The 21,114-nt window shown below is 38.2% G+C and overlaps 1 protein-coding gene across 1 annotated transcript in view; it reads right to left on the reverse strand.

Moving 5' to 3' along the window:
* Nucleotides 1-21,114, reverse strand: part of LOC124137513 — a 493,827-nt gene that overhangs the window by 434,617 nt on the left and 38,096 nt on the right. Inside the window, exons 21-32 of the mRNA XM_048387755.1 lie at nt 20,235-20,345; nt 19,903-20,013; nt 19,571-19,681; nt 18,319-18,429; nt 17,210-17,320; nt 16,878-16,988; nt 16,546-16,656; nt 15,294-15,404; nt 14,185-14,295; nt 13,852-13,962; nt 13,527-13,637; nt 13,106-13,216 (exon numbers count right to left, since the gene is read on the reverse strand). Of these exons, the coding sequence (XP_048243712.1) occupies nt 13,106-13,216; nt 13,527-13,637; nt 13,852-13,962; nt 14,185-14,295; nt 15,294-15,404; nt 16,546-16,656; nt 16,878-16,988; nt 17,210-17,320; nt 18,319-18,429; nt 19,571-19,681; nt 19,903-20,013; nt 20,235-20,345 (1,332 nt within the window). The remainder of the gene's footprint in view (nt 1-13,105; nt 13,217-13,526; nt 13,638-13,851; nt 13,963-14,184; nt 14,296-15,293; nt 15,405-16,545; nt 16,657-16,877; nt 16,989-17,209; nt 17,321-18,318; nt 18,430-19,570; nt 19,682-19,902; nt 20,014-20,234; nt 20,346-21,114) is intronic.

A 21,114-nucleotide genomic window follows, 5' to 3' on the forward strand; every position in this document is an offset into this window, starting at 1 on the left:
ATTATTACATCCATTATCTGAAGATGTACATTAGTATCATAATTTATAAGTAGTCATTTTAGAAAGGGCAAATAACCTTACACTTGTAAACTGAAACGAATTAATATTCACTAAACGACCATATGCAAATTAAGGCCACACAGTTTATCACTGAACGTCTTTGAAAATAAATGAAGTATTATTTAGGACCAGAGCTATGTTTTTAAAGAAAATAACATTTAAAACGTTCTCAAGAAAGCATTGTTCTCGTGAACTTTGCATGTTGATTCAAATGAGCATGTATTTTCTCATAAGACATATCTACATGTACCATGGTTTAGAACTTTACTTTTCTTTTATATAATTAGAACTGTCTTGATGTCACCAGGGGGATGTCTTTACACGGTATGCTTTTAGAGTCAAGTGATCACATAAGGTTATATCAGAACAGTAATAATTTGCTCCTAGTTCAATAAACAGGGACAATGTGAATAAGTTGGACATTCTGTCTGGCAAAAAATGCATGCCCCGCATTTGTATTAACGTGTTGGAGTATCTTGAAGGCGGATACAGCGCCGTGAGTTGGATACATTGTCCATGTAGATAACAGATACACACTTCGCATCCTGGTTGCATACGATAACACAGTCTTCCAGAATGTCCATATCCTCGAACGTGTACGGCCAAGCTGCGACAGTGCCTCGTGAAAACTGAGTTTCCCCATTAGCTGAAATAAAAGTACATGCTCACTTTATTGTGTCGATCTTACCGGATTAACGAGTAGTCACAAAGCATTATTGTCAATTCAAAACGTCACCCACTGGCATTTACATTTTGTGATGACTATTTTGGTGAAATTTTGGTGGTGTGAACACTGAATGGAAAGGTCACATCGTATCATATTGACAAAAGATGTGTTATATTTAGCATCTTCCTTTGAATGTCAACGATAACGTTTCTGGAATGACGTAAACAGGCCTTTCATGATGAAAACATTGACTGAAACCCTTTGTTGTGAGAATATATATCTTATTATGAATTGTAAACTAAATGTACACGCACTAAAGTCCTGAGTGAGTGAGTATACACATACACATCACATACACATAGATTCCAGATTGTTTCTATACATGTTGTTACATGAAGTGAGTGAGTGAGTATGGTTTTACGCCGCTTTTTTGCAATATTCCAGCAATATCACGGCGGGGGACACCAGCAATGGCCTTCACACATTGTACCCATGTCGGGAATCGAACCCGGTCTTCGGCGTGACGAGCGAACGCTTTAATCACTTGGCTACCCGACCGCCCCACTAAAGTACTGAAGTGATGTCGACGCCATACGCTGGTCTGATGAAGAAGAAACACGTTTGATTATCTTATTGGATTTAATCAAATACTATTTGTCAGGAAACTTGGTGGTATACACAATGTAATCAATATCTAAACTGACGGACAAAAGAAACGTCTCACTGAAAACTCGTTTTTCGATTGAAATCATAATACGTCTCCCAAAGGCAAACACGCTGAAAACATTGCCGACTTTATATCGTGAAATTTCTTATGAAAATGGAAAGGGTTTTGTCGATTTCATTACGAGACACCCGGAAACATTTTACTGTGATTCATTTTGCCGTAACGATTTATTGTTTCAATGTGATAAGAATCAGATGACCTAATTGATTACATTCGTGATGACAGCGATATTCGTCTTTGCTTTCACTTGTTCTAACATTCAAACTCATGATCAGTGAGAAGTTTTTTATGCCTATCAGTTCAGTTCAATAAAACAATATATATATATACACATATAAAAGGGGCGGTCGGGTAGCCTAGTGGTTTAAGCATTCGCTCGTCACGCCGAAGACCCGGGTTCGATTCCCGACATGGGTACAATGTGTGAAGCCCATTTCTGGTGTCCCCCGCCGTGATATTGCTGAAATATTGAAGAATTGAAACGACAGAGGTGTAAGTACCTAAATAGGTTCAGACAACTTAAAGAATCATGGACGGTTGGATTCATTACAACTTGATAATCGGCAAGAAATAAGTACAATGCCATTTGTAGACAGAAACGAAATAACTACTTCCAAAAACAAAGGATACTCTTAGCAAACAGTATAGATGACCCAACCCAGTTCTGGTCAATAAGAAAACTTAGAGGAAAATATTCCCAAGGCAATGATATCAGCACAGGAGAATGGGTTTCTCACTTTAAATCTCTTTTCGAATCAAATAGTAATGATATGGATATAGACCATGTACATACTACAGAGTGTGACCGAGTTCGTGAAACCGATCATGTCGTAACTGACATTTTAGGTTCTCCAATTTCGTTTCAGGAAATAATGAATAGCATAGATAATTTGAAAAACAATAAATCGCCAGGAATTGACAAAATGCTTTCGGAATTCTTCAAACACTGTGCAGATATCATAATACCATATTTATAACTAACATTTAATCATATTCTACAGAGTGGGAATTTCCCCGAATTATGGACGGTTGGCATAATTGTCCCCATCCATAAACATGGTGCAAGTGATATTAACAATACCAATAACTACCGAGGTATAACACTTTTAAGCGTTTTTTTAGTAAATTGTTCATATACATTATAAATAAAAGATTACAGAATTGGGCAGATATAATGGGGAAAATTAGTGAAGCACAAGCTGGTTCTCGACAGGGATATTCTACCATCGATAATATTTTTTACACTACAGAGTCTAATAGAGAAATGTCTCAGAAAAAGAGGTGGAAAATTTTATGCACTTTTCGTTGATTTTTCAAAGGCGTTTGACAGAGTAGATTTAACAAAACTATGGACACTGTTAGAATCGCACGGAATTAGCTTGAAAATGAGTAATCTTTTGAGCAGTATATATACCAATGTGAGAAATAATAACGAAATGTCAGAAAGTTTTACAATTGATTTAGGTGTTAGACAAGGGTGTATAATGAGTCCGTTTCCATTTTCCTTTTTCATTAATGAATTAGCTACTCAAATACAAGAAAATTGCTCCCATGGTATACAGTTACATTCAGATCTTACGGAATTATTTCTGTGGCTGTTCGCAGATGATGTCATATATTTCTGACAAAGTGAAAGGCAAATTAATGAACTTGAAAAATTCTGTAAAGAATCAAACTTAGTTGTAAATAGAGCAAAAACAAAGTCTTTAAAAATGGGGGAAAACTAGCATCAACTGACAAATGGTTTCATAATGGAGAAAGTTTGGAAACCACATCTTCCTATAAAAATCTTGGTGTTTATTTCATAAATCAACTTTCATAGCATTTTCACGTCAATCAAGTTGCTATACAAGCTAAAGAGGTTTGGACTGGTATATTTAGACAGTCTCCATTTCTAAGAGACATCTCATTTAGATCATATTTTTAAAATTTTGATACAAAGACAATTCTAATACCACACTATGGTGCTGAAATCTGGGGTATAAAAAATCATGATCAAATTGAAAAAGTACATTTCTTTGTTTGCAAGAAATATTTAGGAGTTAAAAATAGTACGTCCAGCATAATGGTATATGGAGAAACGGGACCATATCCGCTGTATATTCAATCCTACTTAAAAGTTATTAAATACTGGCTTCGCTTGATAAACATGACTAATGATAGAAACCCTAGGAAGTGCTATGATACGTTAAAAGTCTGCGACAGTACTGGAAAACGAAATTGGGTAACAAACGTAAAAGAATTATTATTTATTACGGGTTTTAATTATGTGTGGTATAATCAGTGTGTAGAATCAGAACCGCTCTTTTTAATGTCCTTCACCCAGAGACTAAAAGATATGTATTTACAGAAATGGTTAGAATTAATATCCAAATCAAATAAATGTTTATATTATAGAATCATGAAAAGTAATATTGAAATTGAGGCGTACCTCTGTAAGCTTGAGTTTAAAAAAAAAAGAGTTGCACTAGCACGATTTAGATGTTCCTCTCACAACCTGTATATAGAGACTGGTAGATTCAATCACACTGATAGAAGAGACAGAATATGCACATTGTGTAACACAAATTCAATTGAAGATGAGTTTCACTTTCTCCTGGTATGTCAAGCTTTAAAACATTTACGTGATAAATATGTGCCATCTTTCTACTCTGTACACCCGAATGTCCATAAGTTTGTAGATCTTTTAACTTCATCTAATGATACTATGTTATGTAACCTGTCAACATATGTTTTTCACACTATGTTACAAAGAAACAGAATTGTTAGTTAAAAACCATGTCACCTACATGTAAATACGCATCGTATTATAGGCCCGTGGCCTTTTAAGTACTGAATAAACTGATTGATTGATATTGTTGGAATATTGCTAAAAGCGGCGTAAAACCATACTCACTCACTCACATATAAAAAAAAGATGAACATTAATTCCACATCTGGACTGGAAATGAACAAAGCTCATTGGGAGGATTGCTCTATAAACGCTTGGAATAAAGATGTTTTACAAAAAAAAACACATTTACTCAACATAAACTTGCATCAAGAAACCATTAATATTGCTGTTGATGACTATAAAAAACGGCACAAAGTACACATACAATGTATAGGATCTAGATAACAATGAACATTTACTGACAAAAAGGGAACGTGGTTTCCACTTTGAAAGTCATTTGATAAATTCGAATACAAATACTTACGACCCTTTTCAGCCTTCTTATGAAATGCTTTAACGTTGGTCGGCAGAACAGTGTTGATGGTGGTTGGTCGGATAAAGTTCTCTGGAAAAGAATTTAGTTTGTTTAGGCATTTTCTATTATAAGGGTAACGCTATTTTTCAGGGCATTATCATTTGCAGAAGCCCGAGGTCTTCCATAAACTGCCAGACGACGGAGGGCAGTAGAAAAGACCGATTTCTGATTATGTGGCCCAAAATATCCCAAATGTTTACAATAACATTCCCTATCTTTAGCGTAACACACTGTGAGAAGATCAAGGTTGTCTTTTCTTATTCCGGTGGTGACCTTGCCCTTCGTTCGAAGCTGTCACTGACATGCAAGCAGACTTGAGTTTGTTGATTTTCACGTCTTCAGTACAGGTTGGTACAGTTAACATGAATGTCCTTGGCGAACACTGTGATTCCCTCTTCCAAAATGGTACGGACATGATATATATTCAACTGATAGACCAAGGAAACCGAACCATTTTGCTTGCACAGGCGGGACCCACGGCAGTGCGAGTGACCGACTGTTGGTCCGATATTAAAAGCGCGGCGCTAATGTGACTTTTAAAATTTTCTTATAGGTATCCTGCGCACTAACAACATGAGGTTTGAATTACCATAAGTTGAAGAAATTCTTCAAAAAGGATTTTGAGCGTCGGTGCCGTTATGTTTGCAAAGACAACTTCAGGCGCCTGTTGTTAATGCGTATGCATAGAAATGTCAACAATGCCCATATTTGGGCATATATCAATATTCATGCGAAACCAGATTTTGCAACCGGTTTCAGTTTGGTCTGTCAACGAACGAAAGTTGTTATGTATTGACACTTAAATATATATTTAACGTAAGTAATAAATAAAATACACCACACTCATTCTCGTTAGATACCATTGTTAAGAAACTCGTGAACTTTCTATGGTATCTGTCCGAGCGAAAGCCCACTCGTTTCGTATGGTAAAAATGGTATCTAACGAGAATGAGTGTTGTATTCTCTATATCTCACCCAAGCGATATCTACTGTTAACGTTGGAGACAGTTTGGGATGATCATTGAATTTAAGTGGACGGATACCTGGGTCTAAAAAGGCTTGGTATCTGCCCAGGTGTCTGGTGGCGGACTATCCAGCAGCGGACTATCAGAGCGGAGGTTAATTATAGAATAACCCACGAGGTACGAGTGATTACGGAAAATATGTCACGAGTGAAATTAATGTTTTAAGTTCCGAGCTTTAGCGAGGAACTTAAAACATTAATTTCACGAGTGACATATTTTCCGTAATCACTCGTACCGAGTGGGTGATTCTATTTATTACCCATATTCATATTAAAAACATGTTTCAAGAAAAAAACAATCAACTGTCGCCGATCAAGAATCAGCTGTTTTGTATCAATCCGCGTGTGAAAAAATACCGTCCACTCATTCCAACCGCATTTCTCAATTAACATGTTGTTACGCGTGAAAAAAAATAGTTTTGTTAAAAATTGTAATTAAAAGATCAAATTATTGCAGTTATATTTCTGTCCGATTTACACAGCGTACACTATCTAGCATTGATAAAGGAGACAGGTTTCCAAAAAGGTTCATCAGGTTTTTTAATCAAAGCTTGTTTTGACAAGATCTCGTCACTGACAGACAGCCCCCGTCGTGCATCGGCAGATACATGCATTTCACATTGAGAAGAGGAAACACGGAAAACCTGTCAATTTTTTTATGTGTCATTTGACAAAAATGCCAAAATCTATAACAACAACATAGACGGAATGTACAGAAGTCTTGTTTGTTAGAGAAAAGTTACGAAAAGAAGGTAAACTTTGAAAAGTACGATTGCTGTCTCAGTGTCGGAATGAATGACCCGACTTGACCCAGATATGAGACAGCCGAAACCAGGAATGACAAGCGAACCGGTTACAGTTTAATCCGGACAACAAGTTTAATGAACATCGTGTGTGATTTGAGACAAGTGTCACTGATGGGAAACATGTGCATGTGGGATTTCAGGAGGATTTGTCAAACGCGGAGTGGACACAGTCAGATGACGGGAGTTTGTTGATATTTTGATGTGATTCATAATGGTCGAATACCTGTTGATAGACAAACACGGTATCTGGAGACTTGGTGCTAAGCTGTCCGCATTCACGGAGTTCATTTAGTTCAATATCGGACACAGGATCAGCTCGCTGGGGTAAGTTTTCTTTTCCTTGTATTTTTAATTATTTTTGTTTTGATTTCAAAACCTCCGAGTTCAGCAAACTGCATCGATTTCGCAACCAGATGCTGGTAATCATGTCGCTAAGGTAACACTATATGCTACCCTTGATCTCCTTCAAAGTAGACAGTTCGAATTCTGAACTGTCTGATGTGCATGTCGAAATGATAAATTTGCAAATAATAATGTTTAGTTGCACCTTTCCTGTGTCATTAACCCTCATAGTCATATGGTCAGCGGACGTCAGTCAGCCTGCATACCGCTCAGCGCCGTAGAATCTATTTTGCAGACGTCGCGGTTACGAAAAACGTATACGTTGTATAAACAAGTGTCACGTCCTTATTTCTTCACACAACGTTACAAAATTGTACGAAATAGTGTATCTTTATGATGTCTTTCGGAAAGTCTAAATGTCGTTGCAAAATGAATTTGTATTCTGATGCCATCGTTGAAAGTGTGAGTAGTCATATTTTTCGTGCTTTTCTTACCTTTATACATTTGTGAACCAAATTCATGTCAACTTGTCAAGTTTAGACTTTTTCATTGTGTTTTCATTTTCATTGGCAGTTATCGATGTCATCATCGTTCACAAAGGCAAACCTGTCTATACAAAGTCCGGTTTTTGGATCCGGGTGGTCGAAAAATTCATGAAACAGCAAGCTCTCTAACACAGACGCAAACAAGGACTTGGTGGTGATGATCTTGGCGCCCTAGAAACAGTTTCTGGCAACATCACAATCTGAATCTTGGAACTTCAGTCTGGCCATATGCAGTTTTGACAACAAAGACATTAAATGTGTTCAGAGGTTGAATTATACGAATAACTTTTCATGTCAGTCAGATCTCCGTCCTCTTTAACGAGGTCATTTACTTTGACAGGTCTCAAATGGCCAGCCATGTTTGTTTACAAACGGGGACGTAGTTTTGGTTTTTACTGTAAAATGAAAATCATGTGAAATAAATGAAAAAAATGATAATGTGAAATCATGTTGTTAATATGAAATTATGTGTCTTGTCTTAAAAATCTCGAATCAGTGAGATTGTAGCACGTAAAACATCTGAAGGGAAAGGCGTGGATTTGTGAATGAATGGGAAGAGAAAAAAATAGTTCCGTTGTCCAATGAAAATTGATCTTCGTTCCACTGACCAATCAGCTTCGAGAATCACTAATTGCACACTGTGCAAATATCAAAAAGTTATTACACTGCATATTTGAGCCCATATGGGTAATAATACTTATTTCATGCACACGCCAATTATGACGTTGGATGACATGCACGTACAGAAAAGCAAGAGGATATCTGGCTCAGTATCGACCTCTGCTAAGTTATTGTGACGCCATAGTAATGATTTTAAATATCGCGAAATATGCATTCGTTTAACATACTTCCTTGGGTAAACCGAAATGTTGGCCATCAAATTTAAAATAATAACTGGAATAACCTCCTTGGCAATAACATCAACTTGATAAACAATGCGTTTGTTCGAGCAAATAACACTGAGTGTCGCAGTATTGTAGTTGTACTTATGATATCAACTTACATAGTAATAACATTGACAGTCTTGATGAAAATATTTCATTGTTTATAAACAACTCCCTCTGTCGCCTACAGTGCTGATTTTGTAGGTTCGAATTCTTCTTTAAAAAAGCGAAACAAATTAATCTATACTCTGCCAAAAAAGAAAGGCAAACGTAGTAAAATCGTAAATTATGCCAACATCCATACAAAATTAATACCAAAAACTGAATGATCATTTCTGCATGGATTGGGATTGAATTGTGTGGAAAGAATGAGGTTCTGCAAAAATTTGGTGAAAAGATGGAAAAATTGCAAAAACATAAACACGTGAGAGCCTGGCGCTAAAACACACCAACATAACATGCATGTGCGGCATACATTGTTGGGCTTCAATTTGCATGCCATTACAATCTTACAGCAAGTGAACAGCGAAAACATGCCACGACTGAGGGTATTATCAACTATTGAGTTGGGTAAAGGGTGGGTAAAGACGTTGTACCAATGGTTAAAACACAGATTCATATTATTCAAACACAAGTCATCGTGATGCTCTGACATGTGTTCACAGTTTAGTAAAAGATGAATTTCTCTTTAGACATAAGGAGCTTTGTTGAAGACTTGATGATTGTATCCTTGTAAGCATCATACATTCGCATGATACCATGCTCACCTATTATGCTCATTATAATTATCATTATCAACTTTAATCGCTCAAGGTGATCATGACCGCGTAATATAAATGCCTGAAATTTGAAACCTTTGTGTTATTGACCACATTTTACCATTGAATTAATTAAATCAATATACAGAAACGTTCCAATTGAAACATTTGGCTTTTGTGGTGGGACTATTCACCAGGGAATTAACAAAAGCAAACTATTTCAAAAGACGTGTTAGAATGCTTCGTATGGTCAACCATCAATGTAATGTATTCCCACATTAATCTTGCTGCCGACTTCTCCATTACTGTGAGGAGACAGCACACCTATGACTAATTCCAAATTGAGTGACGATTTATGAGTTTGCAGCTGCTTTGTGATGAATAATTCGAGAGAACCGGGAAATTCAGGTAACATAAGAGGCTATCCATTAATAAACAAGTGTTTATTTCAGAGGGCGTCATACAAGTCTTGCTGAAAAGTTGTCCCATCAGCATAACAACTTTCAAGGACATAATAAAGCTGTAAAAAATGTGGAGAATTTTCCAACGCATCCGTGACAATAATGATGCCTACTTTGACTTGAGCCATATGTTCCCTGCTTTTTCAGGTGAACAATTGACTTGCCGTTGCATATACGCACACTATTTCGCAAACAACTGGTATTATCGCTATTTGATGGTGATTCATAGAATCATGCTCATGATATTGTTAGGTGCTACGGACTCTACTTTTAGAGATTTTTAATGATAAAAGAAAGTGTTTATCATTTCTATGAATGCTTATGCAACTCCAAATGATTTCGAATGGTTTCAATTATTTACTCCCTACAGAAAGTTAATGTCAATTAGAACTGGGTTTAACGTCGCGATTAATATTATTGCAGTTCTATAGTGACTTATACAGCACATACATCGGGTGTGTATACCTGATTTCTTGCTGGTTCTTTTGCTATGTACAGGTAAGTTATTTTTTCCTTGTTTGATAACGGACAGCACATACATCAGATGTTTATACATGATCTCTTGCTGGTTCTTTTGCTATGTACAGGTAAGTTATTTTTTCCTTGTTGATAACGGACAGCATACACATCAGTGTTTATACGTGGCAATACGCCCATATTAATGTCTACAATAAGATCTTAGGGTGCAGGGATTAGGATTAGGAATCATTTGAATAAATAGCCGTTGTGGTACATTGTATGTATGTTAACCTTAGATGCGTGTCAAAATTTGCTTCACGCACTGTACCATAATTCGTGGTATGGAGTTCATGAATTCGGTGTAACGAACTTATGTCTTAACACTAGGCTACCCACACCCCTATTTAAGCAGAGGTGAGGTGAATGGTGTTTCATGTCTGGTACAAAAGGATTGCACTTATCTAGCGGCGCGTGCGTGCGTGCGTGCGTGCATGAGTGTGTTTGCTTGTGTTAGTCCGGACTAACGACGGTTTTATAGTGCTAGCCCACTAATACACTTTGCCTCAGTTTAACATGGTTACCTCACTCAGACACAGTAAACTGACCCCGTACGACCATCCCCTTTATGTCGAGCGCAAGGCAATTAATAGCAAGTAACATCTTTTAACGTCTTAAGGTATGACGCGGCCGGGAATCGAACCACCGAACTTCCGCTCTCAAAGCAGAAGCCCTATCCGATCCTCCAGATCACGGAGGCGGTAAGTGGCTCTTGTGTGAATAGTCACTAAGGACGTAACTATAACAACTCATATTGAATAGACTTGTGTATCCAAATGTATCATTTTTTTCAAAGTTTAACGTAGTCACACCAACAATGAATCCCTTTTTACAATAATCATGTTGCCCGCGTCTCCCTGAGATAATAGTTCTGCGCTTTTGTTTATTTTCAAAAGCATAAATGAATCTGTAATATTTCAGTGATAATAACTATGAATAAACTGGCGATATCTGAGAATCTCCAGGCAATGTTATCTATTGAGTATCTAACGATAATGACTGCATGTTATGCCTAATATTACCCCAGGGGCTTAGTGATACGTCTTGCAAAATAACATGTCATGCATTAATCAACATAAGAACATACCATCCCTCAACAGCCGTGGATTTTGTGTTCTTCTTATGCTCAAGAGATATGCGGTATAGAAAACATTTTATCGGATCCTTTTCTTGGTGTCAGGAATTGTGCAGAGAAGAGACACAAATACAGGTTAATATAATTGTTGAACATGTTCATAGACCTCCTCACGGTGTCATTATTTATTCAAATGACTGCTCGAGCTTTGAAAACACAACTGTCTCTGATTTCCGTGTGGGCGTTCTGTTGTCTAACAAGATGTTGGTAATTCTCGATTTTACAGTATGTTTCAGACAATGAATGAAAAACATGTTTTCTCAACTACATGGTGAGAACAGATACGTTTATCTTGTTATCGTTTACTCAGCCATATGAATGATAGCTCATTAATATGTGCTCACGTCACATAATTAACATGTTATACAGCAACTTAACTTAAGTGTGAATTTGATTCGTAAAGGAAGAGACTTTGTGGATGTCAACTTCTTTATTATGAGGAACACAACGTTTCGGAGTTTATGCTTACTCCTTCATCAGAATTAATTAAACTGAATTCACCTAATTTCACAGACAAATATATGTGTTGTTACAGATACAGAACAACTACATTTGGTACATTTTCCCGTCTGCCATTCCAATGAATTATGTGTGCGAGTATATTATGATTATGTTGAAATATTGAAAAAAGGGTCAAGAAGATCTTATGGTATATTAAGGAGGGGTGAATGGTATTTCCGCATCAATCAGCAATGCTCTACTTTTAACACGGCGACATTTGAATAATCGAATCTGGTCCTGGAAGAGCTCTAGTTGACAGTATGGACACGGGAACGATGACGCAACCATAACGGTCACACATTCCAACCACCTGGGCCTTATAACAAGGTGACTCCACGACAATCAACTGAGGACATTGTAACAACACTGTACCTGTCTGACACGGCGACATTTGAATAATCGAATCTGGTCCTGGAAGACCTCTAGTTGACAGTATGGACACGGGAACGATGACACAACCATAACGGTAACACATTCCAACCGTCTGGGCCTTATAACAAGGTGACCCCCTCGACAATCAGTTGGAAACTGATGACATTGTAACATCACTGTACCTGTCTGACAGATGTCTCCTTCAAACCCAGCCAGGCAGGAGCAGTTGAAACCACTCGCTCTAGCAATACAAGTCCCGTTGTTCCGGCAGGGATTTCTCACACAAGGATCACCGCCTACAACAGAAAATAGTATTGATATAGACGATATCACAGATATGGATTTAATGAAAGGCCGGTCATACATTTCTTGCATCCTCGACATTCTTAAATTCAGTGATTTTCAGTCTGAATATTCGATCATCGTTTTCTCTTTTTCAATTGTACAATCTTTTTATTACAAACACCATAAACATTTGCATAAAACATATTCTCATTGCCGGATCAAAACTGTAAAAATATTTTGAAAATAGAGGCTACCTATTTCACAGTCTGTGCCATTGATACCTTCAGGACAAATACAGGTGTAGCCATCGATTATGTCGACGCAGGTGCCGTTGTTGACACATGGCTTGCTGATACAGTCGTCAATATCTGAAATAGGTACAGATGAAGAGATGGGAGCTGTGACCTCATTTTTTAAACAACGCTTAAGCCATTAGAGAGGAACAGATTATTTTTTCAAAAATTATTTTTGCAGCATTCACACACGGATTATGGCAACATTCAATTACGTCTGAAATATTGCACTATTTGTCTCACAATGCATTTGTGACACTTGGTGACAAGTATGTGATGGATGTCAATGGACATATTGAACATGACCAGCGTATACCCGTTCCCGTTACGTGATGAGAGCGAAAAGGAATTCTCACCTGTGCTGCAGTATCCGTCTGTATAGGAATCAGCCAATACATTGCACAAATCCTGTATCAGCAAAACAAATATGCCCTCTTTATACAGCAATGGTATTCTTATCGACCCAGATATGACTTCTCACCTGTGCTGCAGTTCCTGTCTGTATACCCAGGTTCACAGTCACATGTGTAGTTGTTGACGTGGTCGACACATGTACCGTGCACACATGTGTTTGTTGCACAGTCGTTGATATCTACAAGTCACATGTATAAACGAAATACAGGGCGTTTGTACATGTAGATTGGACTTATGCATGTTTTATGTTCAATAAACAGACGGCCCACATGAATATACAGAATGAGGTGATGTTGGATGTGTACCTGTGTTTATATTATGTGTACATTAATAAAGGAGAGATGCATTTCAAAACATTTTCGTAAACCTTGACCCATGACTATAAATTGTGTGATGGGCGTCAGTCATCTCATTGCACAAGTTCCTGCAACAGCATGTCTTCTTTATAAAGCAATGGCATTCGTATCGACCCAGATATGACTTCTCACCCGTGCTGCAGTTCCTGTCTGTGTACCCAGGTTCACAGTCACAGGTGTAGTTGTTGACGTGGTCGACACATGCACCATTCACACATGGGTTTGTTGCACACTCGTCGATATCTACAAACAGTTACATGTGGTTAACTAACACTGCCCCAATACATGATTATCTGAACAAACGAATAATAGTTAATGAGTACATTTCCTTGTATATGTTCGGTCGCAAATAGTCGTAATCGCCTGGATAACATGGTGTCCGACCTAATGGGGTTCGGGCTAATGAGGTTATACTACTAAAAATAAAACCTGTGTGAGACAGGGAAGGCCTTCTCACCTGTGCTGCAGTTCCTGTCTGTATACCCAGGTTCACAGTCACAGGTGTAGTTGTTGACGTGGTCGACACATGTACCGTTCACACATGGGTTTGTTCCACACTCGTCAATATCTACAAACAGTAACATAAAGAATTAACCAAAACTGTCCAAATACATAATTATCCGAACAAACGAATTATCGTTACTGAATATTTTTCCTTGTATACTAGTATCTTCGTTCGCAGATAGTCTTAATCGCCCGGAAAGCATGGTGTCCGACCTAACAGGGTCCGGACTAATGAGGTTATAATACTGAAAATAAAACCTGTGTGAGACAGGGAAGGTCTTCTCACCTGTGCTGCAGTTCCTGTCTGTATACCCAGGTTCACAGTCACATGTGTAGTTGTTGACGTGGTCGACACATGTACCGTGCACACATGGGTTTGTTGCACACTCGTCGATATCTACAAACAGTTACATTTATTTATGAATTAACAGGAACTAATTATGCTTGTTTGATTATGTATGTGTTATGTGTTATGTGCTTTCACGGTCGTAATGATACCTTTATATATCCCAGCTAATATTATAATTATTGTCACAATTATCGTCGTGGCTGATAACTAAACATTAAATTCAATAGCCTTTTTTCTGTCACATTTATAACCGCCGAAATACAGGACATTTGTACATGGAGATTGGATTTATACATATTATATGGAGGGAGATTGGATTAAAACATATTATATGGAGGGAGATTGGATTTAAACATATTATATGGAGGGAGATTGGATTTAAACATATTATATGGAGGGAGATTGGATTTAAACACATTATATGGAGGGAGATTGAATTGAAACATATTTATATGTTCAATACATAAACGGGTAAGGGGCACGTTTAAGCATATGCAGATATAGGATGGGGGTGATGTTGGGAATGTATATGTGCTTATGTCGACGTCATGTGTACATTTCTTTCCGTCGACAATAGATAGTTAATACAGGTGAGATGCATTTTAAAACATGTCAGTTACCCTTGTCCCATGACTATCAATTGTGTGATGGGAATCAGCCAACCCATTGCTCAAGTTCCCGTATCCACAAAACGAACATGCCTTCTTTATACAGCAATGGAATTCATATCGACCCAGATATGACTTCTCACCTCTGCTGCAGTTCCTGTCTGTATACCCAGGTTCACAGTCACAGGTGTAGTTGTTGCCGTGGTCGACACATGTACGTGCACACATGGGTTTGTTGCACAGACAAACAGTTACTTAAAAAAATAACCCAAACTGCCCAAATACATATTTATCTGAACAAACGAATTATCGTTACTGAATATTTTTCCTTGTGTCGTAATCGCCCGGAAAGCATGGTGTCCGACCTAATGGGGTTCGGGCTAATGAGGTGATAATACTGAAAATAAAACCTGTGTGAGATAGGGAAGGCCTTCTCACCTGTGCTGCAGTTCCTGCCTGTATACCCAGGTTCACAGTCACAGGTGTAGTTGTTGACGTGGTCGACACATGTACCGTGCACACATGAGTTTGTTGCACACTCGTCGATATCCACAAACAGTTATATTATGAATGAACAGGAACTTATTATGCTTGTTTGATTATGAATGTGTTATGTGTTATGTGCTTTCGCGGTCGTAATGATACCTTTATATATCCCAGCTAATATTATAATAATTGCCACAATCGACGTCCCGGCTGATAACTAAACATAAAATCCAATAGCCTCCAATAGAAATTATTTAGTTCAATAATTTGTATGACATATTTTCATAGTTATACTGAACAATGATTGTCAAATGTTTTTTGAATGATATATTTCGATAAATAAGTACCTTATTCAATACAACCCCTAGTAATTCGTTCAAACACATAACAAGAGCACGTTAATTAAGATTTAGAATAATATAATTTCAATTTCAAAGATTTTGGATGTAAACCATCAATTAGAGCATTTATATCATGAAGGCATGATGTGTTTTATGGATAATATCCTCTTTATTGTTTGTAACGACATTTGAGGGGCAAGATGATACTGAAAGGTCGTTACAGTGAAACCCCGTCATTCCAGATGCATACATCTCCCGACCAACAAAGAATGTTTCCCTTAAACAGATTAAGTCGCTCCAAACATTGATCGCTGGAGAAGCATTGGGTCTGGAGTAATTGGGTACGAACTAATGTTGTCCGAACTAATGGTGTCCGAACTAATGGTGTACGGACTAATGGTGTACGGACTAAACAGGCCCGGACTATCGGGGTTTGAACTAATGGGGTAGGGACTTATTGTTGTCCACACTAATGGTGTCCGAACTAATGGGGTCCGCACTAATGGGGTGCGGACTATCGGGGCCTAAACTTATGGTGTCCGGACTAATGGTGTCCGAACTAACGGGGCCCGGACTAATGAGGTACGGACTATCGGGATCCGAGCTAATGTTGTCCGAACTCATGGGTTAGTTGCACACTCGTCGATATCTACAAACAGTTACATGAAGTTAACTAACACTGCCCCAATACATAATTATCTGAACAAACGAATAATAGTTAATGAGTACATTTCCTTGTATATGTTCGGTCGCAAATAGTCGTAATCGCCTGGATAACATGGTGTCCGACCTAATGGGGTTCGGGCTAATGAGGTTATAATACTGAAAATAAAACCTGTGTGAGACAGGGAAGGCCTTCTCACCTGTGCTGCAGTTCCTGTCTGTATACCCAGGTTCACAGTCACATGTGTAGTTGTTGACGTGGTCGACACATGTACCGTTCACACATGGGTTTGTTGCACACTCGTCAACATCTACAAACAGTAACATAAAGAATTAACCAAACTGTCCAAATACATAATTATCCGAACAAACGAATTATCGTTACTGAATATTTTTCCTTGTATACTAGTATCTTCGTTCGCAGATAGTCTTAATCGCCCGGAAAGCATGGTGTCCGACCTAACAGGGTCCGGACTAATGAGGTTATAATACTGAAAATAAAACCTGTGTGAGACAGGGAAGGCCTTCTCACCTGTGCTGCAGTTCCTGTCTGTATACCCAGGTTCACAGTCACATGTGTAGTTGTTGACGTGGTCGACACATGTACCGTTCACACATGGGTTTGTTGCACACTCGTCAATATCTACAAACAGTAACATAAAGAATTAACCAAACTGTCCAAATACATAATTATCCGAGCAAACGAATTATCGTTACTGAATATTTTTCCTTGTATACTAGTATCTTCGTTCGCAGATAGTCTTAATCGCCCGGAAAGCATGGTGTCCGACCTAATAGGGTCCGGGCTAATGAGGTTATAATACTGAAAATAAAACCTGTGTGAGACAGGGAAGGCCTTCTGACCTGTGCTGCAGTTCCTGTCTGTATACCCAGGTTCACAGTCACATGTGTAGTTGTTGACGTGGTCGACACATGTACCGTGCACACATGGGTTTGTTGCACACTCGTCGATATCTACAAACAGTTACATTTATTTATGAATTAACAGGAACTAATTATGCTTGTTTGATTATGTATGTGTTATGTGTTATGTGCTTTCACGGTCGTAATGATACCTTTATATATCCCAGCTAATATTATAATTATTGTCACAATTATCGTCGTGGCTGATAACTAAACATTAAATTCAATAGCCTTTTTTCTGTCACATTTATAACCGCCGAAATACAGGACATTTGTACATGGAGATTGGATTTATACATATTATATGGAGGGAGATTGGATTAAAACATATTATATGGAGGGAGATTGGATTTAAACATATTATATGGAGGGAGATTGGATTTAAACATATTATATGGAGGGAGATTGGATTTAAACACATTATATGGAGGGAGATTGAATTGAAACATATTTATATGTTCAATACATAAACGGGTAAGGGGCACGTTTAAGCATATGCAGATATAGGATGGGGGTGATGTTGGGAATGTATATGTGCTTATGTCGACGTCATGTGTACATTTCTTTCCGTCGACAATAGATAGTTAATACAGGTGAGATGCATTTTAAAACATGTCAGTTACCCTTGTCCCATGACTATCAATTGTGTGATGGGAATCAGCCAACCCATTGCTCAAGTTCCCGTATCCACAAAACGAACATGCCTTCTTTATACAGCAATGGAATTCATATCGACCCAGATATGACTTCTCACCTCTGCTGCAGTTCCTGTCTGTATACCCAGGTTCACAGTCACAGGTGTAGTTGTTGCCGTGGTCGACACATGTACGTGCACACATGGGTTTGTTGCACAGACAAACAGTTACTTAAAAAAATAACCCAAACTGCCCAAATACATATTTATCTGAACAAACGAATTATCGTTACTGAATATTTTTCCTTGTGTCGTAATCGCCCGGAAAGCATGGTGTCCGACCTAATGGGGTTCGGGCTAATGAGGTGATAATACTGAAAATAAAACCTGTGTGAGATAGGGAAGGCCTTCTCACCTGTGCTGCAGTTCCTGCCTGTATACCCAGGTTCACAGTCACAGGTGTAGTTGTTGACGTGGTCGACACATGTACCGTGCACACATGAGTTTGTTGCACACTCGTCGATATCCACAAACAGTTATATTATGAATGAACAGGAACTTATTATGCTTGTTTGATTATGAATGTGTTATGTGTTATGTGCTTTCGCGGTCGTAATGATACCTTTATATATCCCAGCTAATATTATAATAATTGCCACAATCGACGTCCCGGCTGATAACTAAACATAAAATCCAATAGCCTCCAATAGAAATTATTTAGTTCAATAATTTGTATGACATATTTTCATAGTTATACTGAACAATGATTGTCAAATGTTTTTTGAATGATATATTTCGATAAATAAGTACCTTATTCAATACAACCCCTAGTAATTCGTTCAAACACATAACAAGAGCACGTTAATTAAGATTTAGAATAATATAATTTCAATTTCAAAGATTTTGGATGTAAACCATCAATTAGAGCATTTATATCATGAAGGCATGATGTGTTTTATGGATAATATCCTCTTTATTGTTTGTAACGACATTTGAGGGGCAAGATGATACTGAAAGGTCGTTACAGTGAAACCCCGTCATTCCAGATGCATACATCTCCCGACCAACAAAGAATGTTTCCCTTAAACAGATTAAGTCGCTCCAAACATTGATCGCTGGAGAAGCATTGGGTCTGGAGTAATTGGGTACGAACTAATGTTGTCCGAACTAATGGTGTCCGAACTAATGGTGTACGGACTAATGGTGTACGGACTAAACAGGCCCGGACTATCGGGGTTTGAACTAATGGGGTAGGGACTTATTGTTGTCCGCACTAATGGTGTCCGAACTAATGGGGTCCGCACTAATGGGGTGCGGACTATCGGGGCCTAAACTTATGGTGTCCGGACTAATGGTGTCCGAACTAACGGGGCCCGGACTAATGAGGTACGGACTATCGGGATCCGAGCTAATGTTGTCCGAACTCATGGGTTAGTTGCACACTCGTCGATATCTACAAACAGTTACATGAAGTTAACTAACACTGCCCCAATACATAATTATCTGAACAAACGAATAATAGTTAATGAGTACATTTCCTTGTATATGTTCGGTCGCAAATAGTCGTAATCGCCTGGATAACATGGTGTCCGACCTAATGGGGTTCGGGCTAATGAGGTTATAATACTGAAAATAAAACCTGTGTGAGACAGGGAAGGCCTTCTCACCTGTGCTGCAGTTCCTGTCTGTATACCCAGGTTCACAGTCACATGTGTAGTTGTTGACGTGGTCGACACATGTACCGTTCACACATGGGTTTGTTGCACACTCGTCAACATCTACAAACAGTAACATAAAGAATTAACCAAACTGTCCAAATACATAATTATCCGAACAAACGAATTATCGTTACTGAATATTTTTCCTTGTATACTAGTATCTTCGTTCGCAGATAGTCTTAATCGCCCGGAAAGCATGGTGTCCGACCTAACAGGGTCCGGACTAATGAGGTTATAATACTGAAAATAAAACCTGTGTGAGACAGGGAAGGCCTTCTCACCTGTGCTGCAGTTCCTGTCTGTATACCCAGGTTCACAGTCACATGTGTAGTTGTTGACGTGGTCGACACATGTACCGTTCACACATGGGTTTGTTGCACACTCGTCAATATCTACAAACAGTAACATAAAGAATTAACCAAACTGTCCAAATACATAATTATCCGAGCAAACGAATTATCGTTACTGAATATTTTTCCTTGTATACTAGTATCTTCGTTCGCAGATAGTCTTAATCGCCCGGAAAGCATGGTGTCCGACCTAATAGGGTCCGGGCTAATGAGGTTATAATACTGAAAATAAAACCTGTGTGAGACAGGGAAGGCCTTCTCACCTGTGCTGCAGTTCCTGTCTGTATACCCAGGTTCACAGTCACATGTGTAGTTGTTGACGTGGTCGACACATGTACCGTGCACACATGGGTTTGTTGCACACTCGTCGATATCTACAAACAGTTACATTTATTTATGAATTAACAGGAACTAATTATGCTTGTTTGATTATGTATGTGTTATGTGTTATGTGCTTTCACGGTCGTAATGATACCTTTATATATCCCAGCTAATATTATAATTATTGTCACAATTATCGTCGTGGCTGATAACTAAACATTAAATTCAATAGCCTTTTTTCTGTCACATTTATAACCGCCGAAATACAGGACATTTGTACATGGAGATTGGATTTATACATATTATATGGAGGGAGATTGGATTAAAACATATTATATGGAGGGAGATTGGATTTAAACATATTATATGGAGGGAGATTGGATTTAAACATATTATATGGAGGGAGATTGGATTTAAACACATTATATGGAGGGAGATTGAATTGAAACATATTTATATGTTCAATACATAAACGGGTAAGGGGCACGTTTAAGCATATGCAGATATAGGATGGGGGTGATGTTGGGAATGTATATGTGCTTATGTCGACGTCATGTGTACATTTCTTTCCGTCGACAATAGATAGTTAATACAGGTGAGATGCATTTTAAAACATGTCAGTTACCCTTGTCCCATGACTATCAATTGTGTGATGGGAATCAGCCAACCCATTGCTCAAGTTCCCGTATCCACAAAACGAACATGCCTTCTTTATACAGCAATGGAATTCATATCGACCCAGATATGACTTCTCACCTCTGCTGCAGTTCCTGTCTGTATACCCAGGTTCACAGTCACAGGTGTAGTTGTTGCCGTGGTCGA

Source organism: Haliotis rufescens, unplaced genomic scaffold, assembly GCF_023055435.1.
Source record: "Haliotis rufescens isolate VD_foot unplaced genomic scaffold, xgHalRufe1.0.p SCAF_7, whole genome shotgun sequence".
NCBI classification, from domain to species: domain Eukaryota; kingdom Metazoa; phylum Mollusca; class Gastropoda; order Lepetellida; family Haliotidae; genus Haliotis; species Haliotis rufescens.